At 48.1% G+C, this 20602-nt stretch overlaps 11 protein-coding genes across 11 annotated transcripts, besides 3 other annotated features; 5 read left to right on the forward strand and 6 right to left on the reverse strand.

The window, feature by feature from the left end:
* Positions 1-86: 86 nt before the first annotated feature.
* Positions 87-1364, reverse strand: Tb10.26.0790 (procyclic form surface glycoprotein; the record flags this gene model as incomplete). The annotated part of the gene is made up of 1 exon (XM_818238.1): positions 87-1364. The coding sequence occupies one exon, from the start codon at positions 1362-1364 to the stop codon at positions 87-89; it is 1278 nt and encodes a 425-aa protein (XP_823331.1).
* A 201-nt stretch (positions 1365-1565) lies between these two features.
* Tb10.26.0780 (hypothetical protein, conserved) lies at positions 1566-2537 on the reverse strand (the record flags this gene model as incomplete). The annotated part of the gene is made up of 1 exon (XM_818239.1): positions 1566-2537. One exon carries the CDS (start codon positions 2535-2537, stop codon positions 1566-1568), a length of 972 nt encoding a protein of 323 aa, XP_823332.1.
* Positions 2538-2820: 283 nt separating this feature from the next.
* Tb10.26.0770 (hypothetical protein, conserved) lies at positions 2821-4014 on the reverse strand (the record flags this gene model as incomplete). Its single annotated transcript, XM_818240.1, has 1 exon — positions 2821-4014. The coding sequence occupies one exon, from the start codon at positions 4012-4014 to the stop codon at positions 2821-2823; it is 1194 nt and encodes a 397-aa protein (XP_823333.1).
* A 405-nt stretch (positions 4015-4419) lies between these two features.
* On the reverse strand, positions 4420-7038 carry Tb10.26.0760 (hypothetical protein, conserved; the record flags this gene model as incomplete). The annotated part of the gene is made up of 1 exon (XM_818241.1): positions 4420-7038. One exon carries the CDS (start codon positions 7036-7038, stop codon positions 4420-4422), a length of 2619 nt encoding a protein of 872 aa, XP_823334.1.
* A 71-nt stretch (positions 7039-7109) lies between these two features.
* Positions 7110-7141: a microsatellite.
* Positions 7142-7235: 94 nt separating this feature from the next.
* On the reverse strand, positions 7236-7799 carry Tb10.26.0750 (hypothetical protein, conserved; the record flags this gene model as incomplete). Its single annotated transcript, XM_818242.1, has 1 exon — positions 7236-7799. The coding sequence occupies one exon, from the start codon at positions 7797-7799 to the stop codon at positions 7236-7238; it is 564 nt and encodes a 187-aa protein (XP_823335.1).
* Positions 7800-8053: 254 nt separating this feature from the next.
* Positions 8054-8782, reverse strand: Tb10.26.0740 (uncharacterized protein; the record flags this gene model as incomplete). Its single annotated transcript, XM_818243.1, has 1 exon — positions 8054-8782. One exon carries the CDS (start codon positions 8780-8782, stop codon positions 8054-8056), a length of 729 nt encoding a protein of 242 aa, XP_823336.1.
* Positions 8783-13176: 4394 nt separating this feature from the next.
* Positions 13177-13620, forward strand: Tb10.26.0700 (hypothetical protein; the record flags this gene model as incomplete). The annotated part of the gene is made up of 1 exon (XM_818244.1): positions 13177-13620. The coding sequence occupies one exon, from the start codon at positions 13177-13179 to the stop codon at positions 13618-13620; it is 444 nt and encodes a 147-aa protein (XP_823337.1).
* Positions 13621-14102: 482 nt separating this feature from the next.
* Tb10.26.0690 (hypothetical protein, conserved) lies at positions 14103-15146 on the forward strand (the record flags this gene model as incomplete). Its single annotated transcript, XM_818245.1, has 1 exon — positions 14103-15146. The coding sequence occupies one exon, from the start codon at positions 14103-14105 to the stop codon at positions 15144-15146; it is 1044 nt and encodes a 347-aa protein (XP_823338.1).
* Positions 15147-15248: 102 nt separating this feature from the next.
* Positions 15249-15300: a microsatellite.
* Positions 15301-15558: 258 nt separating this feature from the next.
* On the forward strand, positions 15559-15939 carry Tb10.26.0680 (hypothetical protein, conserved; the record flags this gene model as incomplete). Its single annotated transcript, XM_818246.1, has 1 exon — positions 15559-15939. One exon carries the CDS (start codon positions 15559-15561, stop codon positions 15937-15939), a length of 381 nt encoding a protein of 126 aa, XP_823339.1.
* A 440-nt stretch (positions 15940-16379) lies between these two features.
* Positions 16380-17621, forward strand: Tb10.26.0670 (hypothetical protein, conserved; the record flags this gene model as incomplete). The annotated part of the gene is made up of 1 exon (XM_818247.1): positions 16380-17621. One exon carries the CDS (start codon positions 16380-16382, stop codon positions 17619-17621), a length of 1242 nt encoding a protein of 413 aa, XP_823340.1.
* A 1891-nt stretch (positions 17622-19512) lies between these two features.
* Positions 19513-19534: a microsatellite.
* A 327-nt stretch (positions 19535-19861) lies between these two features.
* Tb10.26.0640 (hypothetical protein, conserved) lies at positions 19862-20548 on the forward strand (the record flags this gene model as incomplete). The annotated part of the gene is made up of 1 exon (XM_818248.1): positions 19862-20548. The coding sequence occupies one exon, from the start codon at positions 19862-19864 to the stop codon at positions 20546-20548; it is 687 nt and encodes a 228-aa protein (XP_823341.1).
* Positions 20549-20602: the final 54 nt, after the last annotated feature.

The following is a 20602-nucleotide window of genomic DNA, read 5'->3' on the forward strand; positions in this document are numbered from 1 at the left end:
TCATCTAAAAAAAAGAAAACACATTGTCACGCATGGTTCTTGACCACGCTTTGACAATGACAAAAGAACTGTCCTAACCGCGTTAACTACACTGTAGGATTTGGTTGGGGGCAGGGCGCTTGCCCATAAGAGTGACCCTGTTGTTGCGGTGGTGGCGGTTGGCCGTAAGTATAGCCTCCTTGTGGTGGTGGCGGTTGGCCATACGTGTACCCTTGTTGCGGTGGTGGCTTCCCATAAGTATACCCTCCTTGTTGCGGCGGTGGTGGTTGGCCATACGTGTGCCCTTGTTGCGGTGGTGGTGGTTGCCCATAGGGATAACCTTGTTGTTGCGGCGGTGGTGGTTGCCCATAAAGGTAGCCCTGCTGCGGCAGTGGTTGGCCGTAGGCATAACCTGGTGGTGGTGGTGGTTGTGATTGTCCGTATGTATAAGGAGAGCCATCCCCCTGAGGTGTATCAGGATCACTCGTATCATTGGATGAAGAGCCCTTACGCTTCAGACAGAAGCAAACTACACACACACACACGGCAATTTCCAGAAGAAGGAGCAGCGATCCGGCCACGATACAAGCGATTCCCATTGTCCGATTCGGAACGCCGAATTCACCCTCGCCCATCGTTTCACGCTCGAGTGCGATGAAAGGATCTCCCTCACTGTATAACTGCACCTGAACCTTATCCTGGGGTACCGCCTCGTATCCCTGGGACAGATGTCCAAAACTGTACAACGCGCTCTGATATTGGGTACTTTCCCTGTACCCCCCTTTTCCATCGCTTGCAGCGACAAGATAGAGCTTGGACAAATACACTTCCTGCTTGCAGTAGCCGCACTTTTCACCCAACCGACATTTCGAGCTTTGAGTAGTGTATTGGCCACCTTGTGAATAGCACTTGTTCCTAAATTGCTCGTGCTTCTCTTGACAGTCACATTTTCTGGAATATCCAGAACATTGAGAAGAACTGCAGGAGAACCATCTCTCCCTTGTTGCATGAAGAGGTGACCTCCGCGTGAACGGTGCGACGGTGTTAATGTTCACCTTCACTACCAGTTGGCTGCCATCGGTGTTACCGCTAACCGGGACGGTGGCTTCAGTGTAAACGGACGGTATCGGACCAAAACCCGCGACGGACAGTGACTGCCGTCTGACGGTGGCCTTCACATCACTGAATGTTCCAGTCCAACTCTCCAGGGGCTTTGGGTCGAATGCACTCACCGCCTTCTTGAAATTGTCACGAGGGTCGTCGCTGGAGAGGAAAAGTACGCCAACACCGATGAGGACAGGGCCTCCAATGAGGAGACAACATAGGCACGCAACCGCGGTCTTGAAGAATTCACCGACAGAGTGCACGAGCTGTTCGATGCACATGAAGCTTTTCCTTGCGACGGCGTTAGCTCTGCACAACGAGTAGGGAAGAAAGGTGAGAGTAGGGTTTGGCGGTGGAAGCACGCGCGCACACGCATAATCGAAACTTACAACTGAGCACACGAAAAAGCGAGTTACAAGCACAAATTTGTCAACCAACCGCCGAGATATTAGAACCAGCGGGCAGTAGCAGTAGCGGATCCTTCACAACTTCTTTACTTCACCCACAGTCCTCTGCCGCATCAGCGTTAGGAGTGTCTCGACAGTGGCGCTGTCATTTCGCTCGTCCTCCACCTTTCGGAACTGTAAGCGAAGCTTCCGCGCCTCTTTTTCGTGTAGTTTTTGTTGGATGCTGTCAACATAATGCTGTTTCTCCCGGTTGCGAGAGCCGCTCATAACGTAGCCGAGGGACTCCGCAGCAGCAACGCTCTCCGCATCGTATCCAATCTCCCCACGACGCGGTGCTCGCTTATACTGTGCAAGGAACTCCTCGCGGGTCATTTGCAGTGGATGCTTTGAAGCAGCGACGCACCCTCGTGGCTCCTCGGTTTTGCTGTAGTCCGGTTCGTTGCCTTGTTGCAACGACACACCAAACTCGTCACCCCCATCATCCCCCGTCTGTGCACCTACCCGTAGCCCACGGCACTCACCGTCGGCGGTGGCGCCGCCGCTACGTGGTGGCGCCGGGCACATTACATGACAGACGCCACTGTCGGTCTTGATAGGCCCTACACCTTCTACAGTTTCCCTCGCACGCGCTGCCTCGATGAGGGCTGCGAGCGCGCTGGGGGTTGGGGACACCCCTGCCGCGTCAACACGCCTAACCTCATGCGCGGTGCTGGTCGCCACCTCTGGTTCGTGGTGGTCATCACATGGTGACGGAGACGCTGCCGACACTTCCCCTGCGCTAGGACTCTCTCCCTCTGCGTCGTAGCCTACACCTGAGGAGCGCACGAGGAACGCAACAGTTTCGCTCAACGGGCTCTCCCCCGTCCTCGTTCCGTCACCCCGTCCGTTCACCGTACAAGTTCGCTGGGGACGCGACTGTCCCGGTAGACTCCCTCTCTTTCCAAGCGCGGATAGTTCGTGCACAGCCAACGTGTGATGCGTGCAAAATATGTTTTGCGCAATAACGGAATGCACAACTTTCTCTAGCTCCCTACCGCGAGGTTCCATTGCAGGGCACCAAAAGGCACCAGTCCCTGCCATTAACGGACCCCTCGAAGCCTAACTTCCTTTATTGAAAGAGCTGCAAGAGCAGATTAGATGAGTGCTAAGTACGTTGGAGGCACAAAGCACTGCGGCCCAATGGACGTCAGCTTCACATTCACCCGGGAACAAGCAAGTGCAAAGCAACTCCGATAAAAAGAATAGTCAGGTGTGAAAACACACTGTGTCCGGCGGGTGCGGCGAAAAGGAATACCTTTTTTAAAAAAAAAATGTGGTGCGCGGTTTTTCTTTACTTATCCTCCCTTTTGGCCAGTCCAATCCAGAATGTTTGCCTTAATCTAGACGACACATCAAGAGCTTCCACCATCTCTATAAGTTCTTCCCTCGATTTCAGTGGTATACTCTGTTGTGGATGGCGATTGTGTTTTATTTTCGGTGACGCGTTGTGTTTCCGATCCTTTCGCACGTTTTTATCGATTATTCTGTTTGATTTCTTTGTACTATCTTTTTTCTTCTTCGATTGATCTTGCCGTGTTTTCATTGTTTCAATTTCCGACGCTTCGATGGGGATGTCGTTTTTATTGTCACTGTCATCCAACTTCTCTTCGAAGTACACTATTTTCCCGTTGACTACCCTAAGGTCACCATCTTTTACCCATGTTGCATTTGGTATCGGTTCTTGTGGAACAGAAGAGGGCTTGCTGTGTACTGGCTCTGATTGGTCGGTGGTACACTGGGGGTCTGGGGTTGGTGGCGCATCTGGTGCCGACGTTTCTCTTCGTATTAACTGCGGTGCTGGCCGACTTAACGACGAAGGGACAGCCTTCTTTTCCAACCGTCTTTTTCTCGCTAACTTCTCGTTAAGTGTGTCACGAGAATGAACTCGGAGAGCTGGGCCAGCCGTATCTAGTTTTCTCAATAAACCCCTTTGTTCTGCTGGTCGTATGTCTTGGGCCACACAATGCAACGCAGTCATGCATGCGGGTAGGTTGTACCTTCGTGAAAATGGTAGCGGATGGCGAGAAAGCCGCGGTTCTCGTTTCGCTGGCAGCAGCGAGAAAGTTCGTCGTACTGCTGTGGGTGCAACACGAGCACAGCCCTCGTTTTTGCACAACTTATGGAAGTACTCAGTTGCTTCCTGCGTTCGACTGGCTAGAATTGTCAAATGATGTGGCCGCTGTGTGCCACTGAACGGCAAGAAGGCTGTACTCAGATCCAATACCGACGTATTGATGAAGCTGCCCACTATTTGAGCGGCGAACGTTACCTCATCAACTGCAGTCACCACCTTTCCTTCCTTTTCACAATTACCAGATTCTCCACGAATTTCAGCGTCGTAGCGCCGTTGTTGAGCGATTGCGAGTCTGCACATGGATGAGAGGATGTGCAGGGCAGAGGAGCGTTCCGTCTGCTGTATCAGTCGCCGTGAAAACAACGGACACAAAATGGTACGCGAGGCGACATCGGGAAGACGATCCGCCATCGCGAGTAGTTTGTTCCGGTAATCCGCATCGGATTCGATATTTTTAAATATGTAAGAAACTGACCATGGTACAAGTGCATCCTCAGCACTCATCCGGCAAGAATCAAGTCACTCCTTACTATATCCTCCTAAGACCGGGGTGCTCGGACAGGTTAATATCACAAGTTTCGGTATGTGAGTAATGAAAATTCAACAGGTGATCTAACAAAGGGTAGAACTACCGTGCACTATTTTTGGTTGCAGCCACAGTGCCAGACGAGTTGAAATATTATGTTTTTGCCTCAGAGAAATGTAAAAGAAAAAATACTGAGACATCATAGCTGGTTGGATCCTCTGGAGATCACTTCAATATACATCACGCACCCATAGTTGCCCATGTGTTACCCACAACTCTCAAACTGATAATCAGTGCAGAGATGATGCTATATCAGAAAGATCATCCGCAAGTTCAGGGTATTTGTCGGTTAGCTCTCCTAGTATTTCGGCGAATGCCCTCCGTTTTTCGTTCAGTCTCGATGCCTCAGCTGCCGTATGCTTTAACTCTAGAGCGGACTTGTACGTTCCCTTCTCTGCGTCACGAATGCGCTGGAGACTCGAGTTCTTCGCGCGTCGCTCGTCCTCTAAACGGTCGTGTTCCTTTTGAGCGACAACAAGTTGTGAGCGAAGCTCGGAAATCTGTTCGTCAAGAGTGTCTATTTCCCGCTGAACAGATTCTGCCTCGGCCGTTGTCTTCTCAATGGAAGCAAGACGTTCCTTGATCTGACGCTCTTTTAGCTGCGCCTCTTGTCTTTTTTCATTTAACTCCTTAAACATCCTGGAACTTTCTTTTTCAATATCCATTCTCGTCACTCCCCGCTTGTTCACTTTGGCAGCCTCTTGGATCGCCTGGCCTTTTGCCCTGATGATCTCCCGATGATCAATTGACTTCTGCATTTCTTCAATTAAAAACCGCTGTTCACGCTGCAGGTGACTGACTCGCTGTTCCATGATCCCAATCTCTTTTCTCATTTTCTCTACTTCTGCTTTACCAACCGAAGGATCTAACGCCATCTCAGTTTCTTTAGCAACTTGCATTTTCCTCTCCCAAAACAATATATCACTTTCATGATTCATAATTTGTTCAAGGAGTTCGGTTTTCGCCTGTCTAGCTTCCTCCACCTTTTGCTCAAGCACGATCGCCTCACGCTTTTTTTCCTGGAGTCTACGAATGAGATCATTCTCGAGAAGAAACGCTTCGTTGGCAACGTTCTTCTGATCATCGGAATTTTTGCAAAGTTGAGTGTTTACCCGTTTCATCTCTAGGTGCATGGCATTCGCCTTGTTTTCGAGGTTTGCAATGTCCTTTTTCTCGTTTGATATATTTACTAGAAGTCGATCCCTTTTTTGTGTTAGTACAGTGCTCTGGGCCTGGAGCTCAAGAATCGCTTCGTTCACTTCATTTGAATTGTTTTTACAGTTAACCAACTCTGTTTGCAGTTTTATCCATTCCTGTTGGAGAGCCTCATTTTCATTGACTTTTTCCGCAATTGCTTTTGAAAGACTGTTAATGGTGGCCTCCAGGGGCCCTACGTGTTCCCCCTTGTCGGCGCCATAAGCAGCGACAAGTTGTTCATACTGGTGGTTGAGTTGGTCTAGTTGTTTTTGCTTCCTGTCGATCTCGTCGTGTCGACGGTGAATGTCCATTTGCATGCGTTCGACCATCAGGCCACGAGCTTGTAGCTCCTTTTCGAGATCGCCCAATGTGGTTTTCAGGGTCTCATTATGTGACTGAGCCTGCAGTGTGTCCACACGAATGCGAGCAAGTTCGTTCTCCATTTGTGCCACTTGAAGCTCCTTGGATCTAATGGAGCCTTTCATTTTTTCGATATCACTCAACGTACCGTGGCACTCTTGTTTCAGTGAGGACTGCTTACCAAGTGACTCGAGTATGTCATTTTCCATCAGGACCACCTCCTTAGAAACCTTCAACATCTTCTTCTCGATATCGGCAGCTTCGGTAGAGTATGTTCTTGCCTCGTATTCCAGCTTTTTGGCTTCTGCATCTGTTTGTTCAATATTATCCTTCAGCATCACGTATTCACGTGCGCCTTTCTCCTTTCTTTCCACAAGGACATCGATCTGCTTCCCTAGAACGGTAACTTCGTTGTCAACTCGAGACATGAATTCAGCCAATTTGGCAGTCTCTGCTTGAACGCCTTTAATGTCTTTCCTTGTCCCAATTATCTCGTTCTCGAGCACTTGTAGCTCATCTTTCTGCTGTTGCAGTGCCTCTTCTGTCTTTTTCATGGCTTCGTGACGCCGTTGCATCCCAATGAGCGTACCCTTCCACTGTTGAACTAATTGTTTTTTTTCAAAATTAATTGCCTCCATTTCTGCCAAAGCTTCAGCTAATATTTCCCGAGCCTTCTGGGTTTCCCTTTGCTGGTTCTCGACCTGGGAGTTAACCGTGGATATTTCTTCTTCTAGCAGAACAACACGTTTCTCCAAAGAATCTATAAGGTTGTCTTGCTTCAACTTTTCCTTCTCCAAGTTGGTTATATCTTCCTCTGTTTTGAAAGCAGCACGGCGCTCCACTTGAACTTCGTTTTTGAGTTGTTCATTAAACTGTTGGACTTTCACTAATGTTTCAGTAAGCTTTAAAAGATCCGCCTGCTGACGTTCGTATTGTCGTTGCTGGTCCTCAATGTTTTTCCGAAGTGTGTCTGCCTGCGCAGCAAGTTCCTCTCGTTCTTGAAGCTTTTCCTCGTGTTTTTGCTTTGTTGCGAGGTGCTTTTCATGGCATTTCTCAAGAGTTTCCTGCAACTTGGCAAGGTGTTGCTGGGAATTGTAAAGCTCAACACCGCATTGCTCCCTTTCTTTCTGAGCCTTAGATAATTCATTCTTTACTTCATAGATCTGCTGCATGACCTCTTCCAGATGCTGTCGAAGTTGCGCTTCAATGCGCTTCTGGACCGGTGCGAGCACCGCAGATTCCGGGTCCAGGTCGGAAACATCGCTTGCAACATCGTATGGTACGTCGGACATAGATTCTCCTGCGGAATAACTGTAGTGAGCAAGATCAGTTGTGAAAAAAGCACAAATAAAGGTACACGCACAAAAAAAAAGGAAAGCAAAAAAAAAAAAAAAAGAGCATAGTCGATACATAAAGCACCAGCTCGGACACCGTTTGCACGACCTAGCGAAGGAAAGTGGTCAGAGGGGAACCCCAAAGCCCATATTGCTCACACTGTCTTTTTACTCTGTCGTCGCTCTTCGCACTCTGCCCACTGAGGCATCTTGTTAATTTCCCGATAATCGGGCAACGGTGCCTGGTCAATACCACTCTGATGTGGTCGATACTTCTCAGGAAGCTCCGGTATAACGCGATAACTGTAATCAACTGTTTTGAATTGCTTATAGTATAACCACTCTTCTTTCGTATCAAATCTCTCAGGTGGATTTCCATTCTGAAACGCCTGAACAGCCGTTCGAATAGCGTCTCGAGTCATCCGTGGGATTCCCCTTACACGTAGTTGTCGTTTGTCGCAAGTAAATAAATCATTCCAGTCCTTAAACGATGCCTTGAAGTCACTCGTGGGCCTCAAACGGTGTATATCAGCTCTTTCTAGAAATGTCTCGTGGTTTGGTACATAAGATGTAGGAGGACGTATGGACTGTGGAACAATTTCCGATCGCTGTGTGGTTTCTATTGGTGCCAACTTGCGTGGATCCGGCATGTACGTATACTTGTACGACTTGTGTGGCCCATATGTTTGATCTAAAACAGTTAACGTTCTTTTCAGCATCCTTAGACCACCCTTTCTCAACAGGCTCAAAAAAAGTGAGAGTTTTGAGGGGGCATGCGTAGCTTCTGACAACTTATCTGCTTAAAGCGAGATCTAGGGAAACTTACCATAACACACAACACATTACCCGCTCCCCTTACCCGACGTTTCACAAGTTCATATTAGAGAGTTGGAAGCAAACAGGTCAAAGGATCATGACGACTTCTCTGGTACCGTGCTTCGCTTTTTATTCGACTACTTAATTTATCTAGCTTTCAGTTGTGGACTTGCACCCCCACCACTGCTGCTAATAGTCCCGGGATTGTTATTGCTCCACTGCTAACGGTGATAATTTTCCCCTTCACAGTCTTTCCGTTTAGTTGTTGAATACACTTTAGAACAGAATCAGGCGACCTGTAGAACACCATTGCCATGGTCTCATAACGGCTCAGATCGATTAACTCTCCAAACGGCGAAAATAATCGGGCTACCTGATCGTTAGTCATGTTAAAAGGAACGTTGTCTACCAATGCTACGCTGGCCCGCGCGGGTGGCGTAAATGGATGGTGTCGAATTGCATTATTCCCTTTGTTACTTGTTCGCTCGCTGCCGCTACCTGGGCCTATCACGCTTGGGTGGCGTCGCCGGTTCCCTTCGCGTTTTCTTTCATTGAATGTGACGTCCCCTTTATCAGTCGCCCCGAAGGAAAAAATTTCCATTGCAGGATCAATTAACATATTCTTTCCCATTTTGCGCATCCTTTGCTTAGCCTTTGGTTCTTCAATCTTTCGTACTAGCCCCGGAACGGCATCTATCCGCGAAGTGGCATCCCTAGCAGCCTCCTTGTCGCTAAACTTAATGAAAACGCTCGTCGTATTTTCTTTACCTTCTTTGGTTCGTAGAGAACCCACCGCCTCCACGCCAGGCCACTCGCGGACAACGGCTTCAATACGTTGAAAATCGTGCGTGGGGCAATATGCCAGCAGCACAGAAGGATCCACCATATATATATATATATGCGGCACTCCCTTAAGATGCGCAGTACGTGCGTTCGCGGGAAATAATAGGCTAGAATGCTGGTGGATTGTGTGTGCTACTGTCGTGTGTAATTTAAAAAAAAAGTATTAGTTATATTACAAGGGGCATAATAACTTTAAAAGTACCAGCGAGGACCTGCTGCGGCTCTAAAAGGGGCAAATACAGACGCAGCACGAAATCAACGGGGCCTCAAAACCGAACATGGTCGTGCCAAGACACACTCATTCAACTGTATATCGCGGTTTGCGGCATCCATAGTGATGCGGCAAGAGCCCCCGCGCATATGAGAAATGTCAACTGGACAGAGCTCCGTCCACATAAAAGTTGGAGGGGATCACTGAGAAGCAAAATTGGAAGACAATCAAAAACATACTTAGCAATGGCAAGGACTTTCAACCGAGTCAGCATCAGTGCATATGCCACAAATGACGTTACGGTGTAAAAATCGATACGCTACACCCATTTTTTTTTTGAGCACGAAACAACGATGCGGCAGTAGACGTGTCGACAGCCCCCTCAGCGCAGACGCATCGGCTTTACCACGGCCCTCCGCCGTCACGAGTCGCCGGCAACAACACCAGTGGAAACCGCATTAACAACACGAATTGGATAAGGAAGACAAAAAGATCGGGGTCTGAGGAGGCAGCAGGAAGCATTTGATGTCCTCCAGCGACCCTGAGAAGCTCCCGACGCTACAGGGAAAGGAGAATCGCAGTGGCCAGCCACACCGTTTACCAAACGTGAAAGCAGATGCCGGGGCTTTCAGCGCCGAGTTGCGTCAACGCCATCCACAAGCACCAATCCACTAGGCCTTGAAAGAAGTTTCCACACATGTCGGGGTCACAGTACCCGAAGCACACCAAGAATAAAGCACCAAAGCGGGAGGCGAACGTAGGAAGTGATAGACTAGGTGAAGTAAACGATCGAAGGCATGTAACGCAAACGCCCACAAAAGCAAACTGCCGGCCTGCGAGGGGATCTGCGCCACACACGTGCCTACAGACCAGCGCAGTGTCAGATCAGAGACCGGCTTAGGGGCAGTAGAACCCGACCCCTCCACAAGGAAGGAGCTACCGCACATCCGCCGCCACGTCTTCGGCAACGAGAGGGCTTCGTCCAGGAACTATGGGACGGGTTGCTGTGGCAGAAACGCTAAGGCGGAACAGACGGCTTCTATTGGATGTGAGTGAAAACGAAGGGTCCTCATTTGTCTGCTCCACAACCCCTCAGCTGTATGTTATGCTTCGGTCGATGAGAAAGAGACGGGGTGGGCGCGATCCTACTTCAGAGCCACCCGCTTCTCAAGGGCAACTGCAGCCCTTTAGGGGGGGGGGCCCAACACTCTACGCCACAGTTCCGACCCATTTTTCTGGTAACAAAGTAAGAGCACTAGGATCATTGATGTCGAAGGTCAGTATCAGGTTTCGTTCCCGAACAGCCCAATCGCCAGTGCAGGGGCTGACTTACCTTCAAAGATACGACCGTAGGAGAGATGCAGTCTGACGCTGCGTTCCAAATCATTCTCCATCAATGACCTAACGGCCGATATATGTCGAAGGCACGGGGTGTCCCCACTTTTAATTCTATCACAAGACGATGTGCCGTCAATAGAAAAGGGCCATGTGTTCCGCGTTTAGGTCAACCAAGCGTTGGGGAGGGCTGACCGAGCCGGCGAAGCCCCAGTTTCCATGAGTAGGTGAAGGATTTTCTCTTATCACCTACACTGACTCCTCAGACACACTGCACTAGCCACCAGACGACCGGAAAAGACACATTCCGCTAAGCTGGTAACCAAAACTTCCTGATTTAGGCTTTTTCGGACTAGCGCGACCATTTTTTTTTTTTCTAAAGGTGCTTCCTGTGAGCCTTTTAGATTTTCCAACTCTCGAAATCGACTAATACCAGCCAGTAAACAAGTCCAGAACAAACCTAGATTTGCTGAAGCTCTGCGCGGCACTGTTGTAAGTAAAAAAATGCAGGGGGGGACGCACACCCACAACTAAGGGAACGCGGTATATTCGGTGTCTTGGTAGTCTCACATTATGCACTATCCAACTTCCTGGCAGCGCCACGTCGCGAGGACGCCACAGCCATCTCTCAGCAAGTTGTCAGGGTTGGCCGTTGGAGTTCAAACCCAGGCACATAGGCGGCTCCTCCCGTAAGGGACCGGTTGACAATCCCCACTTTTCGTAATGAAGTTAGAGGTGCTTCGGGTTCTAGTAGATTTATATAAGAAAATTCTTTGTTTTCATTGAGCTCCACAATTCTAAAGTAAAAACTACATCTGAGAAGAAAAGGTTTATCCTAAAAGTTTTTAGAAGAATATTTTCCCTTCATACCCATGAAAACCTCCTGCCACACGGGAAGGCATCAGTAAATGCATAAAACTTTTGCCATAGTTGTACGACATTCGGTGCTACCGGTAACTTGGTCGCATATTCCCAGAAACTTCAGCGGAATTAGCATACCACAGCACTGCAACAAGGTACTGCTCACGTTTGCCTAATGCAGTTGAATTTCCACACCAGAAACCATAGAAGAGAGGGAACAGTAATTGCTTTCGTCCATCACCCGGAGCTGATACTGAACCTGCGTTGCTCCTCATAAGGAGCCAGAACGAACCGCGTGGGAAACCTTCGAATTCTCACAGGAGACGAACCCAACAAACCGAAGCCACAAACCTATAGTGTGGGACGTGCCGTGACGCCACAAGACAGACCATTCTAGGGATTATTTGTGTTGTCCACGTGAACTCAGGAGGGGTCTCGGATTCCAGCCATTTCAGGAGAGTTGCAGGTACAGGCTTCGCCGTTATCCGCGCCACCCGTGAAATTTCAGTTCATCAACGTGTGTCCGAACACTATGGAAGTCCCCATCCAGCACGACTTAGTTTGAGTGTGGGGGCAAAAGCGGTGTCAGAGGAATGACATGCTACACCCAAAGCAACGGTTTTACTCCCCGAGTAGCAAAAGTGTGTTTGAGGGGGTGGTTCAACCTCTGGGTCATTCTTGTGTTTTTTCTTATTTGGTCTCATGGTGAAGTTTTGGTGTTTTTGTGGTTGCTTGATCATGTGCGACTACCGCTTATAATCAATCAGACATTGTATCGGAAAAATATCACATTTCCCGTACTCTTCCAAAGATTTACTTTCCCTGCCGACGATCCTTGCATTTCATGGAGCCGGCCAGCACAATATATCTCAAATGTCTTGGAACGCACGCCAACACCATTCTCTATTTTTTTTCCCACCAAAACGCGGCCTTGCGAGGCCGCTATTTTCCCCAGCCGGCTTTATTTACCCTACTCAACTGCGTAGATGGTTGTGTTCTTTCCACGGTAAAAAGCGAGATCGAGCGGGAGAATGCTTTTTGCGCGTGTATACAGGCACGCATTTGCTTATTTTCTTAATGTTCGGACATATTTTAAATTCAGTGCTAATTAAATATACAACGCTTTCCCCTGTTCATTTTCCCGCTACCCAATGTTCTTGTTTCGTCTACCCTCGAGGAAAAGGATGTTTCCCCCCTCTAGTCCACACATGTCAAGACCAGGTTCTCCAGCGGGGGGATGTCACCCACGTTCTACCAAGTTCCTTCAACAATCAAATCAGGATTCTGCTTAACATTTCCGCTGTACACTCGGAGGGGGTGGAACACATCGTTCCGTAGTGCACAGCGCAGGGTTTGGCACAGTCGGGAGTATTTTTCATCGAAGGTATGGAAAGGCTTCGTGCCTCTGACGTGGTCCCTGAAAGACCATCGCTAACACCACCTCGGTATCAGAGGGGATGTGCTGAGGTTTAGTTCTTCATCCGTGCAGTGCCGAAAGGCCCCTATGGTCGCACGGTGATTCTCTTCGCAGTAGCGCTCACTACTAGTCGGAGTGTCCCCGAACTTCTAGATGTCACCATGGGCCATTCCCCACTTTGTCAGGGTATTGGGGGTCAGCATATTAATACGAAACGTATTAGCGCCCGTTGCAAGAACACTCCGCTCGCGAAACAGGTGGAGGAATAATGGGTTTAGCACTCCGTCCATCCGCAGACCCCTGTTGGGTTTAATGCGCCACACGCGTCTTGATCAAACGCTTCAGAGCCCCGAGTGTTTACATCGCAACCTGTTCGTTTTCGGGCGTTTGTGGTGATGGCAAAAATTGAGGTCGTTGCAACCAAGTGCTTCGAAAGGGTCCTGAACTTTAGAGTCGCTGCTGGCTGTTGGCGGCGTTCCCAGCGGGTTGGCCGTCGGAAACTCTTTCGCTACCGGCGGGAAAGGTGTAAAAAGAGAAGTTAGAGAGGAAGTGCGTGGTGCTCGTCCCACGGTCGCTGGCAACCCTGTAAGTTTTGTGAGCTGAGTGCTACTTGATGGTTGCCCGTTTCCTCTGGACCTTTCCTTACGCCTCCGTAAAGCATCCGCACATCGGTTGCGTCTCGGTTGTTTTCCCCAGAAGTGGGACGGACCCTCGGGTGTCGTTCGTCTTCGGGAGGCATGCGGGGGGTGAGCCGCTGGGCGGCTGGTGGGGGGTGTCGGGGTTCGCGGCCGGTGCCTCTCCTCCCGGGCGTGAGGTTCTTGAGTTTTCGACTACGGTTTCGACTTACCTCGTTTGTTTGTGCAGCGTCCGGGGTCTGGGGGATCGGGCGTATTTCCGGTTCCGGTGGGTTTCATATCCTTGTAAAGGGAAACGGTATTGGCCTTCCGTGGGCAGCCCGTGGCCTGAAGCACCGCTTTCCACTATCTGGAGCTGTTGCGCCCCCACCGTGCCACGTCCCTTGACACCTGTTGTGCATGATCGCCAGCTGCTTTGTTAGGCATTCGTTCTTCTGGCTTGCGGTCCGTTGATCGCCCCCTCTTCACCAGCGTCATGCGTGTCCGCATTTATTTATACGTATATACATATGCTTGTGTGTATGGGCTCCTCTTTTTCCCCTCCCCTTTGTGATATGCATGTGTTCGTATGCGTGTGTATGCACCCCTGATGGTATTTCTTTGAGTCTCTCACGCACAATTTGAAGCCCAAAGACAGTTATGGTAGATGCAACGGTATGGTTCCCTGAAGCCGTCTTTACCGCTGCTGTGCCAGGCCACTTGCGCATGGCACGCGGCTCTTCAACACTACTGGCGGGCACTGGTTGAATGTGGATCCTCCCTCACACTGGAGCATTCTCAAAGGATAGGATTGTTATATTTAAAGCATGGTAAACAAAGCCAACTCTACTACTGGACGAAGCTTTTTAGCTCGGAAGGTGTGCCCGCTTGCGCTCTTTTGTTGAAAGCCCTTGTTAGACAAGATATGTGGCGGTGCGCTATTGGCCTTTGGGTGTGGAATCCAAGTGGGACTCTCTGTGACTCTCTGGTGGGTGAGTTGATGGCGGAATCAATGTGGAAACAGTCTCTGCAAGTGGTAAATCACCTTTTGAACATTAGGAAGCTGAGTTGTGGGGATGCGATATCTATCGACGACCACGTTGGAGAACCTGATGGAACCACTGAAAGGTTCGTAGTCGGTCCTAGCGACACTATGCGGGTGGCATACGACCCAACTTTTGTGCCGGTGGAGGAATGTGGGATGTCCAGTGGATTATGCCACCTCATTACCAGTTTGTACCCTACTAGGTCTCAGTGGCATCAGGCTGTTTGCCTCCTGGTGCAGCTTAGTGAAAGCGGGACTTCGGCAGACACAGCAAAAGAATTATTGGAACTCGCTGCTGCCAGGTCGGCCTATCAAGGGCGACGATTTGAAGATGTATTTAAATGGTCTTTAAGATGTCGATATGTTCATACTTCCTGTTCGCTGCAGCGCACCCTTTTGCGTGCGGCGATCGCTGTGTCCTGTTGGGAGGAAGCATTTGCAACGTTGGACAAACTGGTTATGCGTCGGGTGGAGGAAGTTCCTGTGATTACCCTGTGTGAGCTTTGCAGGGGTTTTATGAAAGAGTACGGGCAGGGAAAACATGTAAACCTATTGGATAAATTTTCTACTATCATAATGAAGTGTTGGGAGCTTTTCCGTACCGAAATGAAGTTGGAGATTAAGAGTTTTTTTGAGTTTAACGCCGTTGACACAGGTGCGTTGGAGGTTGATTCGTTTAGTAATGAGTTCGTTGTTTCTGGGGCGGATGGGAAATCACTTTGTGGGAGCCGATACCCCATAAGTGTGACTGACATGGATAAGCTAACTAGTTTGTTGTTAAATAAGGGACATTGGAAGGCGGCGCTGCACCTGTTAAGTAAGTTTAGTGAATCTGAATGGTCAAACGAGAGAGAAAAAGTGATCGTCAATGCCGCACGAGCCTCGATGAGGTGTTGGGAGACTGCACTGTTATTTGTCAGCTAGGTTTGCTGTTATCGTAATTAATGTTACTAATAATATTACACTTAGTGTTACAGCTATCACATGCACGTATGTACTCGACAGCATCGCTGCACCTATTACATCATATATATATATATATATATATATATATACATATATTTACATGCATACATATTTTCAAATTCGCTCCCTTTCGATACGACATCATGAATATTTCCGCGGCGTTTCATCCAGATGTTGAAGACATTTTCAAAACTTTTACCATTTTCCTTCGTGTACTTCTATCAATGCGATCTAATTTAACTGTCTATTGGTTTTCCCTCTATGCTAGCATACCGAGGAAGGCATCCGGTGAGTGAAACAGCTAAATAATTCTAAGACAACAAGTGTTATATTCTTTAAGGGGGTGGAGAACGTTACTCAAGCAAATTTAATGTCTCACTACCTTTTGGTCACTTTCACGTTCAACTGTCCTGAGATACGTATTTTGGGCCCCATCAAGGAACAAACAATTGAAAAGCTGAATGATGTGATCCCCAACGCTACCACGACGTCGAGGAGCAACAGAACTGCATTGCCCAAGTTTGAGTACCTTCCCAACCCCAACCACTGGTACATTAAGCTTGACAGACAGTTTTGCGACGAGGATGGAAAGTCCCACCTGATGGTCCTTTTGTTGGATGCACTTTCAGAGGAAGGGTCGTGGCGATTGGTTTCGTCATTTGTTACGAAGGAACCCAGTGGAACTGGTTCTAAGGAAGGCACAGAAACGCATACGCTGTTTCTAAATAAACTTCTTGCTGAGGATAGCTGATATTTTGCTCCTTTCGCTCCCCTATTTTTTACTCAAAGAAAATACGAGTCAAAAATGATGAAAGGGGAAAGGAAAAGCAACAAAGAGATTGAAGAAAAGTCAATGTATTTATACATGTTATGTGGGATATTATATGGTAGGGAAGTGATGTATTGAGGACGCTTTTTTTTTCTTTGTTTTAATGAGGAGCTAAAAAGATAGAGAGAAAAGAAAAAAAGGAGGAATTGCCTTCGTTAGCTCAATTGGGCATGATTTATGTTCCCATTTAGTTGACATAAATTTGCACCTTATTTCTTACCACCGGGAGGCGAGTGAGGATGCGAGGGACATGAATGGTTTTCTTCTTTTTCCTTTTCTTAACTGCGCCTTTTCTTGCTTTTCGTCTTATTGGCGTGCGTCAGTCTGAAAATAGTTAGGTGGGTAAAAACATTAATAAAAAAATGAGCGAAGAGACACAACCCCAATCTACAGAACCTAAAGGTTCTGGAAGTGGTGTCATCATTGATGATGGTACAATGGATGATCTGATCGATAAACTCAGGATTTTACGATATGAAACCGAATTTTGTCCCCGTGTCAAGCCCCCATTCAAACCCTTGAGCAAGTATTACTTTTCGGGACCCTCTACCATTGATAACCCTAACGCCCAGTTCTACTATTTCACGTCTCTGTGCTCCTGGTTAATGGGTTTATCCGGTCGTAATTTTGAACCTCCGGGGCAGTTTGACGATCCGAATGCTACGGCTACCAATATATTAATGGAGTTACGTGGGATGAACATAACAGCACCTAACCTTGCGCCTAATCGGTTGCGCCAAGCAAGTGGTGAAGCAGTTCTGACTGTGCTTTCGCTTCTCGCTGATCACGCTATCCTCAGTAAAGGTTTAAGCATTCGTGCTATTGACTACAGTAATATTGAAAAGTTCGATGAGTTGGAAGGGGCCACGGATGGTGACGAGAATTATGGAATTGGTGATGAGGTGGAGGATAATGTGATGATCGATAGCGACGATGACGATGAGTTATACGTTCGTGCTGTTGGGGGGAAGTCAGGGAAAGAAGACACAGGGATACCTGTGGAGTCAGAAATTAATGCAGATGAATGGAATCTGGAAGTGGAGCGCGTTGGACCTTTGCTTCATGTAAAGTCAGAGGCGATACAAGATTGGCGCTCTCGCATTGAAAACGCCGCAATTCTTTTGAAAGCTGTTGAGAAAATGTATCCAGAGGTAAGGCAAATGCTTCAGAGGATGAGTGATGATTTAGAGAAATCCAAAGACCGCATTCAGAAACGTGAGCAGACGCTCGCTCAGCAGTTTTCCGATCAAGTTGAGGATTACCGTGTGAAGCTGCGGGAGCTGAACTCTTCTCAAGATGCCGCAAATATAGCAAGTCAGAGCGTTCAACAACTTTCAGCTGAGTTAAATCAAGTAAGTGGATTGCTGGACCAGGTAAAGCGGGATATCGAAGAAAGAGAGGCGAAACTATCAGATACATCTCCATTGATGCAAGTAAAGGATGCTGCTGTGAAGGTAAGGGCCGAAATCAAGCAAATGTCTTTAAGAATTGGTATTTTGCAACACACAGTCCTCCACTACGTAATGAAACAAACAAAGGCAAAACGAGAGGGTACAGCCAATACCTCTGGTGGTGATGAGTGGGAAGAAACGGATTATATGTAATATACATACATATTATTGCTACCTGCTTCGAGCGGTGACGAACTGACATCAAGTTTATATGATTGGTCGTTTTGGTTGGATAGAACCGTTCCCATTTGTGGGCAAGACATTGCTTCTGCGGGGGGGGGGGGTGGGTGGCGGTCAACAAACCTGGGAGGCTATTAGAGATTTGAACAAAGACACAAGGAATAATCTGAAACGTGAGAATGTGTCCGTCATAATCATTTGTCGCTCGGGGACGCCTACCCTTTTTATGTTATTTCTTTTTCTCTGTAGCTTTTGCTTTGGTGGAAACAAAAACGCTAACACAAGATTAAGTATAAATGTACTTTTTTATCAGCTTGTAGACGTCGAATATTTCCTTGTTTTTGCTGATTTCTGTTATGGGTGCCACTATGCATCAACAACTGAGAAGGAGAGGATGCTGGACATAGTGCTGGCGGAGGAGGGCAAATACGGCAGCGACGAAAGACAGCCATATTATCGTTGTTGGGCATTTTCATTCTCCCTTGAAGCGTGGATGAGATGGTTGACGTGGCGTGTGCCGACGGTTGAAGGGAAAGTACGCTTTGGCGCATCATAAGCGACCACAATTTGTAGGGCATGGGTCCACTTGCGTGGTGCCCCGATGAGCTTTTGCTTTATGCGTGTGAGTTTGGTGGTGCGCTTGTTGCTTGTAGATATAGCGTTTCTGTATCGGTCGAGTATTTGTGTTTGTGCGTGTAGGGGGTGTGGAGGGTGTCAGCTCCTGGCTGAAGCCAATGCTCTAAGCAACCGAACGCATGCGCACACGCATATACACACTCAGGGATCCCTTAAAAAAAGGTATGCAGTCCGAAGGCATTGATATAGTAGACGGTGGACAGGGGGTTGGTAAACTGCAGTTCACAAAGAAAACAACGGGGAAAATGCTTTTTATCTTGCGTATGATTCTAGAACGTGTTATTTTTCAGTGGACAAGCTGACGTAGGATCTCGGGCAGCATGTTAACGCCCGCGGGTAAATGCAATGGACAAGCGAGGAAAGTGACGATTCAAGAATGCAAGGGGATTCTGCTTAATACCCAACGGTGTCCGCGCCGGAGACTACTTGTTTCTGACAGAGGTGCTGCTCCTTTCCTACTACAACACCAAACATCCTTAAACTCTTCAGGAAAATGCACTATTTTTGCGTGAGGCACTTATAGCCACTTTCATAGTACATCGGTGAATGAGTGACTACATATATCTTTCGATAGTGGTGGGAAGGATTTTCTAAGCCTGTTTTTTTATTTTCGGAACTTTCATAGTTTTTCTGTTCGATCGCGACCTTTCAAGCTGGGTCAAAAACTTTACGAGTTTTTTTTCTTTTTCGTAAGAGTGACCTGTTTTTAGCGAGGAGTAAAAACGGTCATTGCGATCGTGGTTTGTGTGATATAGGAAACCCAAGACCACTGCGATATTTTAGTCACCTTTGCCGTGTTAGCGCTTCGACGGTGTGGTGCATCACTGCCGTTGCGGCAGGTGTGAGGGTATGATTTTTTTACCTTTCAAACGATGTATGTGCGTCCTTGGTATTATGCCGCCCTTCCTACCATTTTGGTTTGGTTTCCCGTCCGTTACCGAGTAGGCGCCGGTGGTAGGTTAATGTGGTGGCAAGGAAAGACTACCCGTTACAAAAGTGTGAGTTGGTGAAGGGTAATAACACCCTGTTAAATCCATCGATGCACTCATTTCCATTAGGTGTGGTCTTTTAGAGGGGTAGGGAGAGCCTTTAAATGTTTTATTTGCTTATTTTTGTTCGTGCTCCGGCAACCAGTTTTCCGCATGTTCCTTCTGGAGGTGTTTACACGGGCCGGTAATCATGTAGCCTCTTGCGTCTGGAAAACATTTGCATGTTTGGGATTGGTTCCTGTTTTGTTTTGTTTTGTTTTGAGCTTCTTGGTCGTCCGCATTGTTGTTTGGGGTACCCGGGTGCTGTAAGTGGAGGAGTTTTGGTATTCCTTCCGTGTATGATGGGTTATATTTACCTGGGGTTTTGTGGGTGTACAGCAGTATCCCATGTCGGTGCACTGGGTATCACTGCGGTTATGCACGCCAGGGAAAGCCTTTTTCTTCTTCAGCTGGATATTTTCATAATGTGTTGCTGCGCATAAGGACTGAGCTTGGAGGAAACAAATGTTGGGTATCTGTGTATTGTGAACTTTTTTGTCTTCTGCTGTGTTCATACATCACCTGTGGTGTTCCATTAGGAGGGGTGTGATGTCCAAAAAGGAAGCAATATCGACACCTCGAAAAAGCAAGAAGGCTGAAGTTGTCATTGAGGGGTGTGTGACAATCGGGTCGAAGCAATTGCTACCGTCGGCCCTGGATGAATCAAGACGTGAACAACTTTCTAAGCAGTTTGACGATATCATCGAGGCCCATGTGGCCATAGATGGTGGGATTGCTGATCCGGTCGCTGCTAAGATAAAGGAGCTGCCTACGTTATCCGTTGGGTTCATCGCTCGAGCCATGGGGCTCAACCTGTCAAACGATCAGGTGCTTAGCTTGGTTGAGATGGTGGAGGAGAGAGACACTGTTTCCAGGGGTTGTGTGCCTGTGGGTCCATTGAAGGAGATAATTGTGGGAGCGCTCATGAGCGGCGTAATCACCCGTCAGGATTCTGTAGCACCAACAAGTAACCGGAAGAAGCGCCACAGTGTCTCGGAAAACCGTCCCCTGATGCACGTTTCGCGCGACAGCGAAGAGCTCATATATGCAGCTTTCCGAACTCTGGACGTCGGTAATCGTGGCTACATGGAAGCTGAGGAATTGCGCCACCTCTTTCGCAGCGGCTTGGAGCCATTCACTGATGAGGAAATGGAAAATATGATCGCGGCAGCCGCCGATCCACAGAATGGTCTTATCTTCTACGAGGATTTCGTCGACGTCCTAGCCAATGAATAGTTTTGTGCGTGTGCAATTCATCAACCACAATACCTGCCTCGCGTACATGTTTCT

Source organism: Trypanosoma brucei, chromosome 10 (assembly GCF_000002445.2).
Source record: "Trypanosoma brucei brucei TREU927 chromosome 10, whole genome shotgun sequence".
Lineage (NCBI taxonomy): Eukaryota > Euglenozoa > Kinetoplastea > Trypanosomatida > Trypanosomatidae > Trypanosoma > Trypanosoma brucei.